Here is a 23,663-nt window from a genome sequence, read left to right as displayed (position 1 = left end):
AGTAGATATGAGAGACCAGTCCTGAAGAGAGATGGCTGCTTGCATTCCCTGCCAATCTGCTTGAGTGAACTGCCAGAATCACCGGTGTTGAGGCAGCTCTCTGAAAATAGCCAGAGAGATGTTGACTTTCACAAGCACATGATCAGACGAACCAATTGGAGCAGAGGAAGAGCAGGAGACACTTGCAGGGAACTTGGTCATCACCAAGTCCAGAAGGGAGGATTTGCTATTTGGAGAAATCCGAGTTGGAAAGTTTACAGATTGAGTCAATCCTTTGGAATCACAGAAAGTCATTTGCTGAAGTGGCATGGCTGGTGAGAGAGTACCAACACCCAATCACATTGCATGGTAACAATTGAAATCACCACATATGAGGAAGAGAGAATTGGGATGAGTGGTTCAAAGTTTGTCCAGTGTGTGAGAGAGAGAGAGAGAGAGAGAAAGAGAGAGAGAGAGAGAGAGAGAGAGAGAGAGAGAGAGAGAGAGAGAGAGAGAGAGAGAGAGAGAGAGAGAGAGAGAGAGAGAGAGAGAGAGAGAGAGAGAGAGAGAGAGAGAGAGAGAGAGAGAGAGAGAGAGAGAGAGAGAGAGAGAGAGAGAGAGAGAGAGAGAGAGAGAGAGAGAGAGAGAGATAGAGAGATAGAGAGAGAGAGATATATATATATATATATATATATATATATATATATATATATATATATATATATATATATATATATATATATATATATATATATATATATATATATATCACTGTTGGGATGATGGAACAACATGCAGACAAACATGAGGTGAGAGCAGAGGGGAAGTCGAAGCCAGAGGTACTCCTGGAGGTTGAGAGGTGCAATATCTGTACACAGTTGGTGAGAAATGGAGTTATTCATCTAAAGTGTAACTCCGTCGCTGAGGTGTTGTTCGAGCCTTTCAAATCTGAGGAGACAATAGCCGGGGAGAGAGAACGAAGAGTCGGGGACAGTCTGTGGGATGAAGGATTCTGTTAAACATATGATTGTAGGGGTAGATGGAAGAATCTAATAGGGAGTTTAGCATTGTGCTGCTTGGTCTGTGGACGAGTAGAAAGCAACTCGATGTAACTAAGTTAGGGAATCTGTGAGCTTAAGTGTTATGTGTCACCACACGAGGGGTGGTGCGGTGTTAATTAGCCTTGGGAGTAAGAATAAGTTCCCCAATACGTGATTGCCCTCTGTGATTTTCCCTGTTTTTTTTTATATTTCAAGCCAGGCAGTAAAGCTGGTAAACGTGTCCCTTAAACCACAACAAACAGGAGAAGCCCCGCCTTCCCGGGTTTGGGGGCAAGCAGGCCATGCCCGGAGGCAGAGGATATAGAGTGCACAGGGGAGAGAGCATGGAGGAGAGGCTAGCACATTACAAGGGGCTTCGGGCTCCTGCATAGGACGGGAGATCGGTCGCACGTGTGGTTGATGAGAGGCTTGCGACTGGATAGAAAGAGAGATCTGTGTGAAAGAGGTCGAGGGCAGGCAGGCTTGTGCACGTGTGGATTGTGGAAGACTTCCGTCTGGATAGAACGGGAGATCGGCAGAGCACACACACGAGGTCAGTGTGAGGAAGGCAGGTGGCACCTTTGGAAAGAGGAAGGCTGGCACATTTTGAGCCTTCGTGTGGAAAGCTGCTTGCGGATTGCCTGGCGTACGTCTGCCCTGCCACAAGAGAAGTGACGGTGCCAATTGTGCACGTGTGCACGTGCTGGTGGAAGCACTCCCCATTCCAAGTTTGACAACGACCAGCTCTGGGCCAAGCTGAGTACCAGTATACTTGAAAAGGAGGGTTTTTCTTTTTATTTTGTATCCCCATTGTTCATATTTGAGTCTGTGTGTGTGAGGCCTCTTCTGTAGGAGTTATTTATTTCATTCCATTATTATTATTATTATTATTAATCACCTGTTGAATTATTGTCTTTGTAAATATTTGTGTATGTTCAACAAATGTATTCCTTTAAAGAAATTGTATTTGTCCATTTGTAGTGGGGTTCGAGCATAAACCCCCTGTACATCCGTTCCATTCTCCATGCTCCTCCACCCGCCCGCCATTGCCCACCACCATGCCCTTCGAGCACGTGTTAAAATCTCCGTCGATCAACATGTCCGCCTCTTCTTAATAAGGAACCGCTCGGCCATCCGGGGGCGGTTGGTGTTAACCGCCCGTCACCACAAATTGGGTTGGGGGGTTAACCTGGGCCGTCCGCCCCCACGACAATATGGTGTCCAGTGTATCAGCAACGACCTGGATTGAGAGATGTCAGGTTGGAGCAGAGACCTTGGATGTTTGAGGTCCAAGCAGTTCGGGACAGAGGAGGAGGCGTTGGGAGAATCCAGGACGTAGGGGAGGAGGCTTTGTGGGGACAGGGTGAGGGGGAAGCATTGAGAGGGTGGTGGGAGGAGGGATGCAGAAAGGGGGGACATGAAGCTTTGAGGGGTGGGATGAGGGGGTAAGTGGAAATCGGACATGAAGTGGAGGGATGTCGATTACCAAATTCCCAAAAATGTACAAACAGAGAAAAAGATATATAAATAAAGAAAAGTAATAAATGTTCTCCTCATGAAAGCACCACGACACAAGCAGCATGAACTAACTCGTTCAGCTGCACCTGCAAGTACCTGCACTAAAACACACCTTTACATAGGCACAGATATCACGTCTTAAATACCGTGTGATTGTCAGTTCGATGGAGTTTATAAATAAATTACTTAAAATATATTTTTGTGGTCGTGACTCCTGTGGGATAAAAAAATCCTGAGTCTAATTCTAATTATTCCTTAGTATGTGTTTTAAATAAGGGTAATATCATCAGAGACGTCAAGCGGGTTGAGGCGGTCTCTGAAAACACCTTCGCGATGTCTTGCATGGCAATAATCCTCCTCTTCATAATCAACTTCGATGAAGAGCTCCATTTGGAAACTCAAAGGTTGGTGTCTAAGGACTGGGGGGGACATGCTCCTTTGAGTCACTTAAGGAACATTCAAATATGCAACGATCCTCAAATTAAGGATGCCCTTAAAGGGAAACTAAAGGAAAGAATTAAGTAAATCCTCAAATCTTTATAAAAGAATGATTAATGCAACCGGGCTGAACCCTTCCAAAATTCACAATAGCACGCACACGCACACGCACGCACGCACGCACGCACGCATGCACGCACACACACACACACCCTCGAGTTTTAAACTCCACGACTGAACAACCACCAACGTCTTGAGGCAACTTACAAGGAATAAAATAAGTTCGTTCTCGAGTAAACTCAATATATTTGAAGCAGTTTATTATGACACTAGTTAACATTACAAGGAAGATGAAGCCAAGACAAAAAGCACAACACCAGTCCAATTTATGCCTTAAACAAAGGAAGTGAGCTTAGTGAGGATATCAACATATCCCATGAAAAACTTCATCTGCTTGAATATCACAGCTTTTAAGTTTGCACCTTTGGATCCTCCGTGACCTGCTGATGCCTTTTACGCAGGTTTGTGAGTCGTCGCACAAGTTTATAGTTTTTTTTTTCCCACCCCACCCTTTCTCTCCCTCACAAATAACATTTATTTCTAAAACATGAAAAAAGCATCGCGATACCAAGGAGTGGCAAACAATCGCAGCAACATTTACATCGGTACAAAAAAGGGCACTAAATTGATACAAACTTCAGTCTGAAACTTAAATCACGAGGTCAATCCGAACCCCTATTGTGACTATCCAACCTGAAAATATACTAGGAAAGAAGTGTGCAAAAAAGGAGCTAATCAGAGCTGAGAGAGTGTTGCATGGCCACCAGTATTCCACATTAGTCAATTCTGATTCTACCCAAATATTATGCTCGACTTCCCACCCGGAGGATGATAAGCCCGTGATGCAGAGGGGCTTGTGGGACTTGACAGGTTGGTGTCTTCCTTTTCCACCAAATCTTGCACTTCCTCCACGACATCTACAGCTACTCCAGTCTCCTCTTCATACTCTTCATCCACCGAATTACCCTCAACTTGTACACGCTCTGAAAATGAAAACGTTTATGAATGGTTTATCGTCCATTCAAAGTGCATTCAGCCCGAGATGCGTCTCACAATGAAATCTGAGCAAATGATGAGTAGTTAAGCTTCCGGTTATTAATGTTTAAACATGGTTTAGAAATGCAAAAGCAAGCGGCATTCCTTTGGAATCAAAGGGTTGACTGGTTGGTGAGAGGGATGTTCTGAACAGTACTATAAACTTTAAAAAGCCGGAGCCATCGATCATTCAGCGGTGGAACAAAAGCACCTCGTCACTGGATCAGGACATCGGGGCATTGATTATGGTCACAAAGCAAAGATATTTGGCCGTCTTTTTCCCGACGTGTTACAAAGGGTTCTTGGAAAGGTTTATGGCAAAGGTGGTCACAATGGTGTTGAAAATTAAATCTCAGTGCGTCAGGTTCCACCAACCAACCAACCAACCAACAGCAGACGGTTTAGCGTCCCACAATTCCTCGGGCTCGTTTTGATCCAAGTGACACGTGTCTGAGGTACGAGTGTTTGTCCGAACCAGTGACAAAGTGCTCTTGTGTAATGCATGCAAGCCATGCAACAGCCAACGTCGAACACTGTAGAGGGGGTTAGAAACAACGACCCATGCTCTAATTCAGGCTCTCGGTGGGGAAAGGAGTGCAAGAGATGGTCTAAACGTGACAGAGTTTTCTTTTCAAATGACAACAATGAAACATCAAGGTTTCCAGATTACCTGAAGCTTTGTTTTTTTTTTACTTACAGGCCAACTAGAAAGAGAACAAATGTATAAGCCACAAGACAAGGGACGAAGGGAGAGCAAACCGTTACAGCACGGACACAACATTGCACCAACTCAATGCAGGATACACAACTGAACGTTATATGAAAACAACTCTTATTTTATTCAGATAAGTCTTTTGTCAAACACAATATTTAGGAATGTCAAATGTACCTTGTTTCGATTTTTCACAAAAATGCATCCATCAAGTGGAACAGCTGTTTCACATAGGGCCGTCACATGTACTTGGAGGTTTCCCCTTTCGGGGATCAAGCAGGGAGTACCTTTCTCAGCCCACCTTCGGTGGGCAATGTGCTGTGGCACATTCTTGGGAATGCCGTTTATAAATTTTTGAAAGAAATTTTATTGATCACAACATATACTCCATATCATAATTTTGAGAAAGTTCCAGGCTCAAAGCACATAACTTGAGACCACGCCACTTTTCAGTAATGACTTGCTTTTGCTACAGTAATACTCTCTCGTACAGCAATGTACTGACCTGGAATTAGTCTAATCTTATAGTCCAGACTGAACATTCTTAAAATGTTTCGGTTGGAGGGTCTATCTTGTGAAACAAAAATTTTACAATGTCACGAATTTCCAAAATAAGTGGAAATCAGCACTTTTCATGGTGCATCGGCTAAATTTGTATGATGTACAAATTTTTTTAGGTATTAAAAGATCCAGTCTTTATGATTTTGATGTATTCATGATTGAATACGATACCCAGTGAGAAATTTGAGCAATAGGGATAGCTTTGGTATGAAAAGTGAGCGTTTTTTGATGTTTTTTTTTTTTTTTTTTAAACTGCAATTTCATGAGTCAGTTTTTGATACCCAATTTTCACCTTCCTCGGGATTTGTCTGGCTTATTACACACAAATCTACTCATATGTGAGTTTCAATGTAAGAATGTTGTCTATTCTTCAAGAAAAAAACATCACTTGAGCATATAATGATGTACAAATCTCTTTCGTAGTGGTCTGGAAATCGAGAATTTTTTTCTGAGAGTACATTACGTTTTGCTTTTTGGTCTGCACAGGAATAATGGTCACCAGTATGAGGTCTCATTTCATTCCTGTATTTGACCATGCCGAGAGTAATTAAAAAAATACTGGAACATTTGGTTCCATGCGATAGGATTTTTCACGAGTCGCGACGAATACTTTTCCGAGAGTACGTTACGTTTTTCGGCGGATAGATTTCTCACGTTGTCAGACAAACAGAAGGTACGTAAGCTCTTGGCTTGAGTTAAATCACTTACCTGCAGGTATTTCTGCGTTTTACCATGGTCATAGTGTGCCTATGGCTCAAAAGAGGGCATCACCCGTAAGATCAAGGTCATTTCCGTGGTTTTGGAGGGAAATTCAATTTCCAACTTTTTTCCTTCAAAATAACACTCTCAAGACCTGAAATTTCCTAGATTTTATTTTGAATATGATGATTTGGCATTATGTTAATGTAGTTTATTGAGAGGTGAGTTGAAAAGCATAGTTTCTGGACTTGAAAATTGTTTATTTCCAAAATTTTCCTTGCGAAAAGGATTTAGTGATCGGTCTTGACGTATGTCATCTGACTCAGAATTGCGGACAATAATGTTTTCTTGTACTGGATTTCTGAAATGTCGAGGCATTTAGGCATTTGTTGAGCATAAAATGAGCAAAACCCCGATGAGAGTACTGATTTTTTTTTCCCAGGACCAAAATGTCACGAGAAAACACATTCCAGTTGCGTGTATGTTTGGCAGAACCACTCAAAGATGATAACCAGCAGGGGAAACCCAAGAAGGTACCAATGACACCTGCACAACGTATGCAAAAAATGCATCAGAAGAAGAGAGAAAGTATGAGGGATGAACAGCATGAATTCTGGTACCAGAAAGAAAGAGAACGTGTAGCTGCGTGCCGGGCTGAACAGACCAAAACAAAAGGAGGTATACAGAAGAAGCAGAAACAGCAAAAATAATGGAATGACCGGTACCGTAACTCCGCAAATAGACAACAAAAGCAAGCCCGTCAAAAAAAATACCCCCGAGCGGGAATGCCAGTCATCTCTGCCAGAGTTCGAAAGTAACTCTGTGCCAGACTGGAATACGGGCAGTTCATAAAGTGCATACGCTCAACTTCCGGGTTTCAAAACCACCCACCCCCCTCTGTATGCAGGCTCGTGACCACCCACCCACCCCCACATGCGTCTCATATCACATCACAATACCTGAAGATTATAACGAACTGTAGATTTATCTCAAATGCATCAGTAATTATTAACTACGGTAATACAGTAATATGGAACAATTATTGACGTCCACGGATTCAACATCACGTTGAAAATGTTCCTGTGAACGGGGATATTTTTCCTCCTCGCGATGACGACAGGCTCACCTTCATCTTCTGAAATGCTTTCATGTAGTCCGACACCACTTTCATAAAGTATGCATGCAGCCGTATGTATCCCACCCTGTACGCAGCCCGTACGCGGGCTTTAAACCACCCACCCCCCTCATACATCGCCAATCGCTTGCAAAGCCAGCAGTTTCTTATGAACCGATGTTTGTAAGTCATGACGATACAGTTCCTAGTGGTGTAATTTACCTTTTTCTTTTAATATCACAGCACGTCATTTATGAAAATAAAAGTACAAATTGACATTGAAGACAATGTTAATGTCATAAATGAAAGTAAGTGTGCATATAAACTTGTGTTCCATTGTTTTAGTTAAATCTGACAAAAGCTTCAAATGTAATATTTGTCTCGGAGAGTTCCGGTTCTGAAGTTAATACTTTTATTTTTGTATGTACTTTATGAATGGCCCATACGGGGAATGAGAGCTAAGTTTGAAGGGCTATAAAATCGGAACAAGAGCAAATTTCAAAAAAAATAGCTCGTGTTGTTCTAGATAATAGTCCGTAGTATCTGAATCACAAATAACATTTGATCTCTCTTGATAAATGAGGGAGGAGATACGATTTGAAATCGACGATTTTCGCAACTTTGACAGCCTCGTGACGTTGACCTCGACCTTGGACGACCTTGAAAGTTATATCGTTGTGCATGTCTCATCGACCTCTATCCATTCCACTATTGGTTATTTGTCTCCACTCGGTTTGATTGTGGACGGACGGACGTACGTACGGACGGACGGACGGACGGACAGACTTCGAGACTGTTATTAGGTCATCTCTACTGAGATGATAGAGATGACCTAAAAAGACAGACAACGTAAGAAGAAAGCGAAACTGGTCAGCGAGTCCATCGTTTCTCCACCGAAGACCAAAAAGAATAAGGTCCGAAAATCTAGTGCAGATGGTGAAGAGCCTAGAGCCGCATGACCCGCCAGAGTTACCCGCTGCTACCATGACCACTCTGTCCCCAAGTATTCCGTCGACTGCAAGTATCTCAAGCAATTCCGCGCGACTACTATAACCTCTACGCCGACTACTCCACTGCTACTGTACCTGTGCCGAACTAATACCAACACCACATTACTGTTTGTTCGAGAATGCTACAGTGTTTCTTCAAATAAAATGATTGATCAATAGCATCTCAATAGCATTGGAGGAAGTTAGTAAGCCATGCATGGAGTTGACCTTGGATTCCATTGGCAGAGAGTTTGGAGAGCAGGGCGGGATGCCAGACTATCAAAAGCTCGAGATATGTCCAGAGAGACGGCCCTGATCTTGCATCAGACATTGAGGATATAAAACCACAGATATAAAATAAATATCTGAGACATAGAGCGATGACATGACCAGGATGTTGTTAATTCTTGTATCCTCTAACATTTGCTCTCGAGCACACAAACTGGCTGGTTTCCCTCCCATGCTATAACAAGGAATCACTGGAGTTACATCAGATCGATCTGAAGTGTTATCTCTACAAGTGCCTCAATGGTCTCCCATCAGTCCCAATTCGTTGAATGGTTTTCGCTCAACAGAGCCTCTTAAGCACGGCATATTGGAGCTTCACTACGTCTGATAGGTTGGTGCAGAGGTAGTGCTACGCGAAAATAGATATACCTCACCTTGAGAAATACTCACCTGCTCATAATCCCAACTCCAGACTGGTTGCCCAATGCTCTTGCATAAATTTGCCCCCATTATAGGAAACAGTCCTCACTTCAGTCGTTCAAACATTCTGGCCATCATGCGCTCACCTCTGCACATCCACATTCTTTTCTACACACATTGATTATTTCCCATTCCGTTTCTCTCTGGACCATCGTTACTCATTTTTGTGCTATCACAACTTGTCTATGTCCACTATGTCCATACCCCACACTCCGCACATACTCTCTGCTAATTTGTGAACCTGAGGCTCTGTCATTTAGCGACTCTATGAACATAGGCCCTTGTATAAAAATGTACGAGTGCGATTCCTGACCGGACGATAAACTATCGGATTGGTGTTTCATCACACAGTGCACCATCCCTTTTGTGGACGTTATGCCGGGTATGGACGTCCATCTGCTAGCATTAGTTGTGGGACATTAAAGATCCCATGGTGTCTTTCATGCAGATGGGGCGCATTATCGCCGGCACTCTGAACCAATTAGAAATCTCTTTCACCTTCAGTTGAACATCAGGTTTGACCACCCGGTTCATAAAAGACTTGGGACAAAAAGACAACCCTGGTTGAGCCCACAAGATGGTGGGAATAATTGGGGGCACGAAGGCAGTAATAATATATATTCAAGCTCAATGAGCTGCCCGACGTGATTCGAGGAGAGCTTGACACATCTTTCCTCCACAAACTCGCTGTCGCAATGCAATTCCATGCAAATTTTCACGAACAGTCAAAGGCGTCACTTTCAACGCTGCTGCAACGGAGAAACTATGAGCAACATGACGCATCCAAACCAACAAACTCAAGGGTGACCCAATTCGGGACATGTGAACCTTCAAAAGCTCGAAATATTTCATCGCCACATCTCACTGTACAAAGATTCAGATTCAGGTTAAAGGTCACACTTTCAAATACGACCATGTCGAGGCTCTTGCTCAACGATGCCATTTATTTATTTATTTTTGAGTCATTTAATTTAACGGCCAAACCTTCATTTCGAGCCAGTGCTTGTTCCACCTGCAATCCGACCCCTTTGTGAAGACCACCATTGAGGAGAGCGTCGGGGTAATCTGGTCATTTGCGCAGTGTGAAAAAACCTTCACTTTCCTAAGTGAAGCTCATTGCTCCGATCAAGTTGATCAGCACTGGATGTTAAGACTAACTTAACACCAACAGAAGATTCTCAAAAATTATCTCAGGTTTTGTGCAATAAGGAAGAAGCTTTGAAAAAATACAAAATAAAAAGAAAATAATCTTTTGCATTTTGCTTCAGGCCTTGGCAAATGCAAGGCTTGATGGAAGCGACACGTGCAACGTGTATGCGATATAGGAAACTCACCAGGACTTTGAGACGAGTCATTTCCAAAGATGTTGGAATCCTGGAAAAGACAAAAGGCTTGGCTGTTAGGCAAGCAAACTCCCCAAGACAAGACTGCTACATTGGTGAACCACAGGTAAGTACCAGGTGGTCGGCACAGAGCGCGCGACTCGACATGGAACACAACCCATCATGACGACATCAAAGCAGGGAAAAGCGTCCGTCTGTCTGTCTGTCTGTCTGTCTGTCTGTCTGTCTGTCTGTCTGTCTGTCTGTCTGTCTGTCTGTCTGTCTGTCTGTCTGTCTGTCTGTCTGTCTGTCTGTCTGTCTGTCTGTCTCTCTCTCTCTCTCTCTCTCTCTCTCTCAAACTGACTTATTTGTACTAACAAAAACTTTCAGTTTAGCAGTAGTACTTTGGCATCATGTAACTGCTTCAGGTGTAAGGTAATTGCTTCAGTCTGGCAGTCAAAGAAAATTGAAAATCATTCCAAACAGGAAACTTACTGTTTTTAGGGATATCAAAGGACATAAACAACAGGCACGAAGAACAAATTTAACGTGTTAAATAAGGTGGTGTAAAAGAAGCTGCATAATCGGCCGGAAACTTCTGATGAAATTTTTTTTCTACAACCTTTAAAAAAAAACTTTTTTCTTTCAATTGAATTATATATCTTGAACACTGCAGAACACAAGTCGTCTTGTTTGTACTTCCAAAACCCTTCAGTTTAGCAGTGCTTTGAAAAAATTGTACACCGTCTCGACCAATCAAATTTGCCGTTCGCACTCTCAGGACGGGTGACCATCGAGATTCAAACCAAACGGCCACTCTTAGCGATGCAACGTCTGAGCTAGCTTTGTCCAAATAAAAAGGGAGGGGGGTAATCCTTCCCACATCCTTTTTCTCAAGACTGTGTGGGATAAGATGTTCTACGAACTCTCGAGTTCATAATGCAATTCTGTAGCAAATCTACACAGAGAGATGATCCTCAACTAGCTCAGCACACATTTAGGCAAAACAGGGGGGATGGAATATCCGTACCACAGGCTTGTTGGGGTTTTGGTTCCGTGTCGGCTCCAAAGAGCCAATACCGAATGCGTAGCTGCCCTTTCCTCCTGGAGGGTGAGAGTGCTGTTGGACTGCTTTGTTTGTAGTGCTGTTATCAAATATCCCACTGCTCTTCCCTCCTGAAAAAGAGTTTTTCACTTGTTTGAGCACTGGTCAAAATGCATTCCTCAATTCATTCATTTCTAAAATTCAGCAAACGCTACTTTTTTCATCCATAAAATCGAAGTGAATCTTTTATAGATTTCAATGAAAACTTTAGTCGTCTGATTGTTGTTGCCTCGGCTTGATTCCTGTCTATAGTTAGCAGATGTAAGATTCATGGAATATACATGGAAGATTCATGGACGATTCATAAGAAGATGAAGAAGAAGAAGAAAAAGAAGAAAAGAGGAAGAATTGTGAAGAAAGGAATTGCAGTGCCCAATACTCATCCATGACACATGGGAGCATCCAAGACCACATAATGGATTTTTCCAGAGCTGAGTAAATAACCCATACAGGTCGTCACTTCATCTTGGGGCGATACTAAAGCAGCTCAGGAATTTAGTACTTGGCCAGGGCAAGTGTTACTTGGCCACGGCAATGGTACAAAGTGCAAAAGGTACAAAGTGTTATTTTCTATTCACATCGACAAGTGAATGCCCTTTCTAAAGAGCAACACACTCGATGCACTACATGGCCAAAAATATGCGGACATCCCTTCTAATTAGTGGATTTGGCTATTTCAGCCACACCCATTGCTGACAGGTGTATAAAATCAAGCACACAGCCATGCAATCTCTATAGACAAACATTGGCAGTTGAATGGGCCGTACTGAAGAGCTCAGTGACTTTCAACGTGGCACCGTCATAGGATGCCACCTTTCCAACAAGTCAGTTCATCAAATTTCTGCCCTGCTGGAGCTGCCCGGTCAACTGTAATTGCTGTTATTGTGAAGTGGAAACGTCGAGGAGCAACAACAGCTCAGCGGCCACGTGGTAGGCCACATAAGCTCACAGAACGGGACGACCGAGTACTGAAGCGCGCAGCGCAGAAAAATCATCTGTCGGTGGTTGCAACACTCACGACCAAGTTCCAAACTGACTCTGGAAGCAACGTCAGCACAAACACTGTTCGTCCAGAGCTTCATGAAATGGGTTTACATGGCCGAGCAGCCGCACACAAACCCATGCGCAATGCCAAGCATCGGCTGAAATGGTGCAAAGCTCACCGCCATTGGATTCTGAAGCAGTGGAAACGTGTTCTCTGGAGTGATGAATCACGCTTCACCATCTAGCAGTCCAAAGGACGAATCTGGGTTTGGCGGATGCCAGGAGAACAATACCAGCCCGAATGCATAGTCAACTGTAAAGTTTGGTGGAGGAGGAATAATGGCCTGAGGCTGTTTTTCATGGTTCGGGTTAGGCCCCTTAATTTCAGTGAAGGGAAATCTTAATGCAATAGCATGCAATGACATTCTTGACGATTCTGTGCTTCCAACTTTGTGGCAACAATTTTTGGAAGGCCCTTTCTTGTTTCAGCATGACAATGCCCCGTTCACAAAGTAAGGTCCATACAGAAATGGTTTGTCGAGATCGGTGTGGAAGAACTTGACTGGCCTGCACAGAGCCCTGACCTCAATCCCATCGAACACCTTTGGGATAAATTGGAACGCTGACTGTGAGCCAGACCTAATCGCCTAACATCAGTGCCCGACCTTACAAATGCTCTTGTGGCTGAATGGAAGCAAATCTCCGCAGCAATGTTCCAACATCTAGTGGAAAGCCTTCCCAGAAGAGTGGAGCCTGTTATAGCAGCAAAGGGGGGGGGGGAGACCAACTCCATGTTAATGCCCATGATGTTGGAATGAGATGTTGGAGGAGCAGATGTCCACATACTTTTGGCCATGTAGTGCATCGCCCTGCCTGTGAAATACTAGGACAGTTTATAATCTGATCAGGAACCAAACCCAGACGAAACAAGATATACAAGCCGGTAGGCGACATGGGTGGCCGCTACATAATTGCATACTCGTCATACAGTTTTTGACGGATCGGGCTGAAATTTTTTGACAAAGAGATTGATTATAGTGCGCATAAAAGCGTGGAAGCCGATTTTTGAAAAAAAATTTTTTTTTAGGATTTTTCAAAAATTTTAAAGTACCATTGCAAGGCAACTGTGGCGTCCAGAGTAACGGTTCTCAAAAGCATACAACTAGATCCTGGTATGAACCTACCTGTCAAGTTTCATCAAAATCAGTTGACTCCTCTGGCCTCCAGAGCTGTCCATTACATACAAACAAACATTCAGACAGACAGACGGAAAAACTGAGAATAAGGGTAGTCCAGCAACCACCCAATGATTGTACCACAGAGTTACCCTGCCTATCCCAAACATTGTTTGGTGGGAGTTAAATACACTGAACATTACAGTAGTAATATCAATAGTAGCAGCAGCTACTCAAAGAACCAGTATTCATAAACTTCCTTTTAGAAATAAAAAGATTTGCTGAAGAAGTTTAAAATATCAAAATTTGCAATTAAAATAGCTGCTGTATCACACTGCCTGGGACAAAGGTGAAGACACAACACACAACACAGCCATGCAGTACCCCAGTTCAAACCAACCCCCCCCACCACTCCGCCCCAATCGCACATTCAAACTGCCACCCGCAAGTTCAAACTGTCCCCTCACGCTTTCAAACCCTCCCCTCACGCATTTGAAGCCCTCCTCACCTCATATTCAAGCCCCGTCTCCCATGGGTCAGAACCTCCCCACCCCCCAATGCATATTCAACCCAACCCGCCATGCACTCAAACCACCCTGCTGTGCTTGAACCCCCCTCAAGCATTTAAACCCTCTTCTACCCACCTGTTCAAGTCCCCACGTCTTCTGTGGGTGTGAAGCCTCTCACACAAGTTCTAACCTAGCCCCCAGACATACCGCACACTCAACCCCCCCCCATCCCACCCAATGTGCATTCAAACCTCCACCACATGTTCAAATGCCCCTGCCCCCACCACGCGTTCAACCCCTCCGCCCACCACGCGTTCAACCCCCTCCGCTCACCACGCGTTCAACCCCTCCGCTCACCACGCGTTCAACCCTCTCCGCTCACCACGCGTTCAACCCCCTCCGCTCACCACGCGTTCAACCCCCTCCGCTCACCACGCGTTCAACCCCCTCCGCTCACCACGCGTTCAACCCCTCCGCTCACCACGCGTTCAACCCCTCCGCTCACCACGCGTTCAACCCCCTCCGCTCACCACGCGTTCAACCCCCACCGCTCACCACGCGTTCAACCCCCTCCGCTCACCACGCGTTCAACCCCCTCCGCTCACCACGCGTTCAACCCCCTCCGCTCACCACGCGTTCAACCCCCTCCGCTCACCACGCGTTCAACCCCCTCCGCTCACCACGCGTTCAACCCCTCCGCTCACCACGCGTTCAACCCCCTCCGCTCACCACGCGTTCAACCCCCTCCGCTCACCACGCGTTCAACCCCCTCCGCTCACCACGCGTTCAACCCCTCCGCTCACCACGCGTTCAACCCCCTCCGCTCACCACGCGTTCAACCCCCTCCGCTCACCACGCGTTCAACCCCCTCCGCTCACCACGCGTTCAACCCCCTCCGCTCACCACGCGTTCAACCCCCTCCGCTCACCACGCGTTCAACCCCCTCCGCTCACCACGCGTTCAACCCCTCCGCTCACCACGCGTTCAACCCCCTCCGCTCACCACGCGTTCAACCCCTCCGCTCACCACGCGTTCAACCCCCTCCGCTCACCACGCGTTCAACCCCCTCCGCTCACCACGCGTTCAACCCCCTCCGCTCACCACGCGTTCAACCCCCTCCGCTCACCACGCGTTCAACCCCCTCCGCTCACCACGCGTTCAACCCCCTCCGCTCACCACGCGTTCAACCCCCTCCGCTCACCACGCGTTCAACCCCCTCCGCTCACCACGCGTTCAACCCCCTCCGCCCACCACGCGATCAACCCCCTCCGCCCACCACACGATCAACCCCCTCCGCTCACCACGCGCAACCCCATCCACCCACCACTAGCTCAACCCCTCCCCCACCATGCTTTCAACCCCTCTCCCCCATCACACGTTCAACCCCCCTCCCCCAGCCACACATTTGAAACCCCCCACTACGTTCAGACCCCCCACTACGTTCAGACCCCCCCCACCCCACTGCGTTCAGATCCTACACCCCCCCCCCGTGTTTGGACCAACCGCCCCCATGCATTTGAACCAACCACCCCCATGCATTTGAACCAACCACCCCCATGCATTTGAACCAACCACCCCACACGTTTCAACACCTCACCCCCACGCATTCAAACCTTCCCAGTCTGGCTCGATGACTCACCGGGAGGGTTACTGCGTTTGGGTAAGACGTCAAGCTCAGCGGGTGCAAAAATACTGCTTGTTGCCGCGCGGTTAGCAGCGGATTTGGGCGATGTCGGCATGGGTTGGTGGCCCCCAAATATATCACTGGAGCCCCCACCAGGTGGTTTCAAGATCCTGAGGGGGTGGAATCAGGGAGTTCTCAAGTCTTTCATTTAACATCCACAATTACGGTAATTTTATTTATCAATGTGTTAAAATTTAAGGCAAGTATGAAAGAAACAAGCATTTCCTGAAAAATCAAATCAAAGGAACTATTTTGAAAGCAATCAAGATGTTATGAACAAATATTTTACATTTCCGATTCAAAAACAAAATTACTCTTCCAAATTAAACCGAGGTTTAATAAAATGCCATTAACCACTGTACTATATGCAATACATGCCTTTTTATAAACTAGTACGTGCCCGTACGTGCAAAAAAAAAAAAAAAAAAAATTCAAACCGCATGCCAGAAACAACAACCACACAGCCGTTCCTTCGCTCTCGCGTGGTCGCACGTGCGTGGCCGTACGTGCAAAGAAAACTTTCAAACAACCACACAGGCCGTTCCTTCGCTGTCGTAAACGACGACTGGATTGGGGCATTGTGTTTATCTCTCTATAATTTATCGAGAATATCGAGAAAATCGAGAAAGAAATCGAGAAAGTACAGAAACCGAGAAAGAAAGAATACAATGTCGAGAAATTGAGAAAAAAAATCGAGAAAGAATACAGCAAGTCGTCACTATCCGGAAGTCCGGAAGTTAAGTCCTCACTGTCCGGAAGTTCGCACGATTATTCGCAATTTCGTTTTAATGGCCAATTATTCAATTAGCACCAACGTATTTTGCCTTTTCGCAATGTCATCGCAAGGAAAAACACAAAGAGAAGAGAAGAAAAAAGAGAGAGAAAAAAAACTTTCAAACAAATACACAGGACGTTCCTTCGCTCTCGTAAACGACGACTGAATTGGGGCATTGTGTTTATCTATAAATGCGCATAAGAAATCGAGAAATTATTAGAATACAGTAAGTCATCACTATCCGGAAGTCCGTACGTTGTAACCCGTAATGGGGAACGCGGCTGAGGATCTCTTCCCCAACGGCCACGCCTAGGCAGCAACGTGTCCTGTCATTGGTTTGGAAATAAATGGCCATAACTTGGGAACCACTTGTCCGATTAATATTGTTGCGGTTTTCGCGCCCGCCGGCGTGCGACGGCCACGTAACTCGAATCGCGGCACGTCGCCCACCGGACGGACAATCCAGTCGTGACCCTCTCGGACTAACGCCGGGAACCAGTCACGGGTGGACCTTTCGGTCTCACCGCGATCGAGCCAATCAGCCCCCGCGTGGGATAGGGTTGCTCGCCAAATTCGACCTACCTAAGTACCCACGCGGAGGGTAGACCGGGCGATCGCACCTCGCCGCAGGTCGACTTCGGACACGGGCCACTTAAGCGACCCGTTCCGTACTATCAGAATAACCGAGCGGTGTTATCGTCGACCTCGACGGTTCGATTAATTATCGGGCGTACTCAGCCCACTACCAACCCTTTACGTGAAGCAAGATGGGGATTCAATGGGGGAAAAGACGAAGCGAAGCGGGAGAACAGTTCAACAATAAAGCACATTTATTCGCGGCACACGGGAAGCACACAAATACAATTCCACCAAAAGCACACAGAAAAGAAAACACAATTCCATTTACACAAAAAGCAAACATAAAAGTGAAAACACAGTGCAGAGCTAATACCGACTACCGAGCACACGGCAACACTTATACAATTCTACTTCACAGACGGCGCCGACAACACATACCCAAAACCAAGGAAAAGAAATACCCTCAAGAATGAGGTAGGCCTGAGGCCGAGACCTGGTCGGGCCTACCCGTCTGGTGATGAGACGCGGAGCGGCGATGGCCCCGCAACCCGCGGGCCTCGTGGACAGTGCCTGGCAGGGGGTGGGAACGGGGCCCCCTTGGTCGCACTATCTCAGCGCGGGGGGAAACAGGAGGGGGGTTGCTGATGCTCGGGGCATAGAGGATCTTTATTATGTGCGCGACGAGCGTCTCCACCTCGGCCAGGTCGCGCTGCCGGCCTCCCAGGGGTGCAGCTCCCTGCACGACGCGAGCACCCCTCGTCCGCCCTCGCCGCCTCTCCACAGCTCGTCCCCTCCGTTCCGACTTCAACGCACACGACGAGCAGCTCCACCGCCCGCGAAGTCTTGACTCTCTGTTCCGACTCCTTCGCCTCGTTCCGACCTTTACTACTCCGTTCTGCTGACTCTTTCTCGTTCCCGTTCTGCTGACTCTCTCGTTCCTCTTGCGACTCCTTCGTTCCGACTTTTACGACTCCTTTGACTGACGAACACCGTCCTTTTATCCCCCCCGTAACTTCGCCTTTGACCCCCTCCCTTTGACCTTTCAACTCGCTCCCCATTGGCCCGAGAAAAAGTGGGCGTGAAGGCTTTTTGATCCACAAATTTGCATATATCGATCGCCCTGGGGGCGGGGCCAATTCGCCCCTCGCTCACCGATTGGACGGCAAAAAGTGGGCGTGTGTCGTTTTGGATCCGTTTTTGAAGCAGAAAATCCGTGATTTTGTACACGCTGTTCAACGTGCGCCCTACACGAGTCCAGCATCGGTGCCCATGAGTGGCGCGAGATGACGGTGATGCGATGGTGGCGAGTTGCGACGGTAAAGGTCATGGCGGTTGTGGTGAAGCGGCGTTGTGGTTGGTGGTTGATGTTGTGGTTGTGATCATGGCGGTTGGTCCAAAATAAAGATAGTAAAAGAAAAACGGCTATCCTGAAGAGTCGCAGCACGTATAAATGACATGTATTCCCACTAGACAACGGGTTTGGGCCTAACTACACATGCACTTACCGAGATACCTCACCTAAGGGACCTGAATGGTGGTTTGCGAATCTGGTAACCACAACACTACCCCCTTCCCTTTTTACAGACTCGTCCCGAGTCGTCAAATTTTCGTGTGCCATCATGTGTAGTTTTCCCCTAGTACATTTTACCTATGGATCCCTGAGTGCGACATTCATGGTATTCGTGTCCCCAAAATAAATAACCTGAGGGCTGCGTAACTACCTAAACAAACTCACTCACACGGACGACTTAAATAAAATTGCCGGCGCTAAGACATACATGCCGGGGGCGCACTCATATGTACAGTACATCTTAACCTTAACTTACAAATCTTACACTAAACCATGGCCCAGGATCATTGAACTCTGCAAAAGAAAGCAGTTAGCAGGGAGCCAGGCTGCCCACATGCAGTCTCTGACTCAAACAATGCAGGTGACAGGGAACGTGGCTGGCTGCTCACACGCAGTCCAAGGCCTTCCTTTTTGAACTGAACTCAGTGAACCACAACGGTGCTTGGGCTGCACAACGCAGTCTCCGTGCCAGCTCAAGTGGCACACGCAATGAGCACAACGAATGGATGCATGAACACAAACACGGTGCACGGGCCGCCACTGCAGGCCCGTGTTGTAGCTGCCAACAGGGCAGTTCTTGCAGCTTGCAAACTGTTGCTTTCAGATCCTGGCGCACATGGAAATGAACAGGGGGGGGCAAAGCAAAAATTGAACGGGGGCTGGTGAACAGGGGCAGTGGGCATGGCATGGCAAAGGCAGCAGGCAAACACAGCCCGCAGAAGAAGGCCGCTGCAGGCAAACACAGCCCGCAGTTGAACTGGCCGGCACAGGCCTTGAAGAAAACAGCCAGCTGCAGATGAAGTGGTCGGCACAGGCCTTGAAGCAAAACACGGCCAGCCGATGGCACAGGCCTTGCAGCAAAACAACAGCTGCCGATGAAGTTGGCCGGCCTCCGCCTCGAAGAAAAACACGGCCAGCCGATGGAGTTGGCTAGCCTTTGCCGTTCAGTGGAGGTTGGTGGAGGGAGTGCGGTGGTGCTGGCCACTTGGAAGTCGGGCTCGGACCTACCTACCTGTCTCCCTCCCAACCTATCGCCTTTGCCTGTCACTGTACATACCCACTCCCTTAATTTGTCAAACCCCAATTTAGCCCCAACTTATTTTTTTGTTGTTTTTATTTTTACTTCCCCACTATAAATCGTCCCCTAACCCCCTTTATCGTCCTTGTTCGGCTAACCTATCCTGTCACCTAGCCTACTCCCAACCCCTACGTTCCCTTCCCGGAGGGGAATAAGGGAGAGCTAACGTCCTGTGCCGAGGCCCAACGAAGCCTCAGAATGGCCTCCCCAGAGTTCGGCGATCTTAACACCAAGTGGGTCCAGCGGCCCACAACGACAGCGAGGGGATGGATGGTGCGGAGGGGTACATCTCCTAATCTACCCTAACCATTTAACTGTCAAACTACCCCGGGGCTTTCAACAAGCGCCTCTCGCTTAAACTATTGGTTCTAACAACCCAGATTCCCGTCGCCTGTGTTGGTGTCCTCACAATTTCGGGCCTCGCCCCCCAATTTTCTCTCCGTGCCCTCACACGGTCTCCTGGCTGGGACACGTGGCTCCCTTTGGCAGGCACGACCCTCTGCCGAATCTCCCGCTATGGCACCCCCGGGCACTACACTGCCTCCGAGCCTACCAGCTCCCTAACACCAGGGAGTGCCCCCCATGGCACTTCCCCTGAAACGCACACGTGGCAGGCCGGCCTCCCGGGCCCCTTTCCGAGGGTCACCCGTGCCCACAACACTGCCCACGCGGCTAATGGCGCCCCGGGCCCCCGCACCAAGCAGGCGCACCCGTGCCCACTACTCTATCCCGGCCCCCCATGGGCCCATGGCCTACCGCGGCCGACTAGCCTGGTGCCCGGGGTACCCACTCAGCGATACTCACCTTTCGCAGCCACGCTCCCAAGCCCGTCAACAGGGCTCCTGCACCCCTCCAAATGGGTCTCGAGCCTACTTTCCCACCAACAGCAAAACGACCTCCATTTTTCAATTTGACTAACCCAGCTAACTCACTTTACTCTGACCCCGGGGGTCCCTTGGGCGGGAGTCACTCCTCCCCCCAATCACTCATCGCACCATGCATTCCCCATTCGCTCCACTCACACAGACCCGCTGGCCTCACTCACTCACCAAGCACATGCTTCCACTTCACTCACCAACTCTTCAACACACTCACCACTGAACTCTGCCATCCTCCTAACTACATCCCCTAACTAACTCGTGCTCCCACGTCGTCCCTTACACTAAAGCACGTTCCTTTTAACACTACGTCGCTAAACTACATCCCCTCTACACACTCACTGTCAGTCACTGTCTCCAAATAAATCATTTTATTTCCCAACCTAAATCTGGCTACAATCCCTCTACCTAATCCATTCCACGGACTCCATGAGGACTTACCCCTGCCCCATGAAGTCGGTCTAGCTAAGCTAACCCTTCCCCCTAACTAGTTTCCATCCTGTGCCCAGGGTAAGGGGGTCTTTCACCCCTTGCCCAGGAATCCTGTACACCCGAAAGTGAGGCTTGCTTTTTTTTTTTTTTTCCATGCGCAGCACCTGCGCGGCAACTCAGAGCTCGCGCACTTTGCACCTGCCCGTGACGTCATGCAGCTGCACGTGTTCCTCGTCCCTCCTTGGACGGGACCATCCGGCAGAGATACCCCTCCTGCCGGATTCCAACCCCACGTGCAGCCATGACGTCACCGTGCGCATAAAAAAAAAACAAGCCCCACGTCTCGAGGGTTTCCCACGCGAACACATGTGCTTTGCCCGTTGGAGCTTAACACACACGATCGCGTGGAGAACCCGTCCGGTCCAAATCCGTTTACCTGCCTAAACTTTGTCCGTCCGCGGGATCGGCAAATCCACCGCGTGCGTTTCCGGACCGGGACTTCACTCTCGCAAGCGAGCACGTGGCGGTCTCGTGCGTTGCACAGCACGGACCGCGTGCTCACTGCTGGGTGAACCCGGCACGGTCCTCGAAACAACCACAGCCGCTACCCGGCTTTCTCTCCTCTGTCGCCGTCGTCGTCTCCATTCCACCCACGCACACCTGCGTGTTACGACGCACACAGTCCACACCATCACATTCACACCGGGAGATGCGGCTGCGTGCTCCCGCATGCCAACCGACATCTCCCTCACATACCGCTCTCTCACACACACGGTCTCCCTTGCACACAGCGACCTTGCACACGGCCGTTCACTCACGCGTGCCTCACTACTCTCACACCGTGCCTCATCCACACACGCGGGGGCACTCACCCGCGGTACCTCACTCATACACACGGCGACACTCACACACGCGGTCTCTTCCACACACGGTGCCTCACCCACACACGCGGGGGCACTAACCCGCGGTGCCTCACTCACACTCCGTGCCTCATCCACACACGGCGTGCTGGGAAGCACGCACTCTGGCACCATCGCCACCACACCACTCACACGTGGTGCCTCACTCATACTGGCCGTTTCACTCACACACACGGCCTCACTCACACACGGTGCCCCATCCACACCCGGCGTGCTGGGAAGCACGCACTCTGGCACCATCGCCACCCACACACCACTCACACACGGGGTCGCTTCCACACACGGTGCCGCACTCACACCTTGCACCACACACACAGGGACAACCACACTGGGGATTTGTGTCCCCACAAGGGTCTCCGGGGCCTCTATACCCCCCAAGCTCTCCGTGCACCCGTCCACAGCACTCGTCCCCTCAACCTCGCAAAGCACGACCGAACTCACCTGGTCGTGACTCGCCTCAAGGGGGCATACTCCCTCCCCTCGTTCCTGGAGGAGGCCATCCAGGTGCTCGCACCGGGTCCCAACACGCTCCGCGAGCTCACCCCCATTATCCTCCACTACCTCCGTGTGTGTGTGTGCGTCACTTACCCCGTCTTCCTCGTGTAGTCTTTCCTCTATTTTTTCTATCTCCCGTGTCTCTGCCAACTCTTCACCCTTTACCTCCCTTGTCTCAACTATTATTTCTGTTGTCGTCACCTCGTGTCTCGTCTCACACGTTTTGGTCTCCCCATTTAATTTTTCCCTCTTGGTCACCGTCGCGACCCTCGCCCAACACGTTCCACGAATTATTTTTTCACCCGCCTCCACCGCGGGCCTGTCAGCCGTTGCACCCCCACCCAGCTCGTTTGCTCCCACACGTGGAGTCGCCATTCCCAGCTCCCTGGTCACTGCCTTCATGCCCGCCTGCAGGCATCGGCCCATGTTCTGCGTCTCACCCCGTAGCTCTTTCATTTCTTCTTTCATGTTTGTTTCCATTCCGTTCATTTTTGTATCCATCTTTTCGTTTATTTGTTGTGTATTCGCATCCATCGTCGTTTTCACTTCATTTGTATTTGTATCCATCTTTTCGTTCATGCCTTTCATTTCGTTCTTCATATTCGCATCCATTTTTTCGATCATTTTCGCATTCATCTTTTCGTTCATTGCCGCCAGCATGTTGAATAGCTGGGCCATGTTGGATGCACTCAGCTGAGCCGTTTCGGCAAGGGTTGGGGAAGGGTCTTGGTGGAGAGGGGGGGGAGGTGTCATACACCGCGGCCGCTGCCGCACCCACCTCGGGCCCTGGGTTCAGTTGGGCGAGTCCGTGTTCCTGCACAATCAACATTTCCTGCTCGGGGATTCCATCCTGGACCATGGATTCTACACATTCTACATCCATTTCTAATACCCCCGGCTCCCGCTCGCCTTGAGACGCCATCTTGCTTCTCGTGAAGGGTTAATTTGTTCGCTCGTAATTTGGAGGGAATCGGGGGTCGCTTCTCTCACCCCTGGACCGATTCCCGTGAATTTAGCCGGAGACAGGAGAGCCCGTTTTCCTGTTCTCCGATACCAGTGCCGCGAGGAGGGCGATGAATTTGTATCCCACTCCTGACACCAGTGTTGCGGTTTTCGCGCCCGCCGGCGTGCGACGGCCACGTAACTCGAATCGCGGCACGTCGCCCACCGGACGGACAATCCAGTCGTGACCCTCTCGGACTAACGCCGGGAACCAGTCACGGGTGGACCTTTCGGTCTCACCGCGATCGAGCCAATCAGCCCCCGCGTGGGATAGGGTTGCTCGCCAAATTCGACCTACCTAA

At 48.5% G+C, this 23,663-nt stretch overlaps 1 protein-coding gene across 2 annotated transcripts in view; it reads right to left on the bottom strand.

Annotated features, from left to right (window-relative positions):
• Window positions 1-3,278: 3,278 nt before the first annotated feature.
• The window catches only part of JPT2 (Jupiter microtubule associated homolog 2), a 37,830-nt gene continuing 17,445 nt past the window's right edge, over window positions 3,279-23,663 (bottom strand). For both annotated transcript variants that reach the window (XM_085863132.1, XM_085863133.1), the window contains exons 2-5: window positions 15,588-15,742; window positions 11,206-11,351; window positions 10,188-10,227; window positions 3,279-4,018 (exon numbers count right to left, since the gene is read on the bottom strand). In XM_085863132.1, coding sequence (XP_085719258.1) covers window positions 3,828-4,018; window positions 10,188-10,227; window positions 11,206-11,351; window positions 15,588-15,742 — 532 coding nt within the window. In that variant the 3' untranslated portion in view covers window positions 3,279-3,827. The remainder of the gene's footprint in view (window positions 4,019-10,187; window positions 10,228-11,205; window positions 11,352-15,587; window positions 15,743-23,663) is intronic.

Source organism: Eptatretus burgeri, chromosome 17 (assembly GCF_056783735.1).
Source record: "Eptatretus burgeri isolate ZD-2024b chromosome 17, Ebu_testis_v1, whole genome shotgun sequence".
In the NCBI taxonomy this organism is placed as follows: Eukaryota; Metazoa; Chordata; class Myxini; order Myxiniformes; family Myxinidae; genus Eptatretus; species Eptatretus burgeri.
The sequence above is the reverse complement of the archived record's forward strand: the minus strand, read 5'-3'. Positions and strand labels throughout refer to the sequence as shown.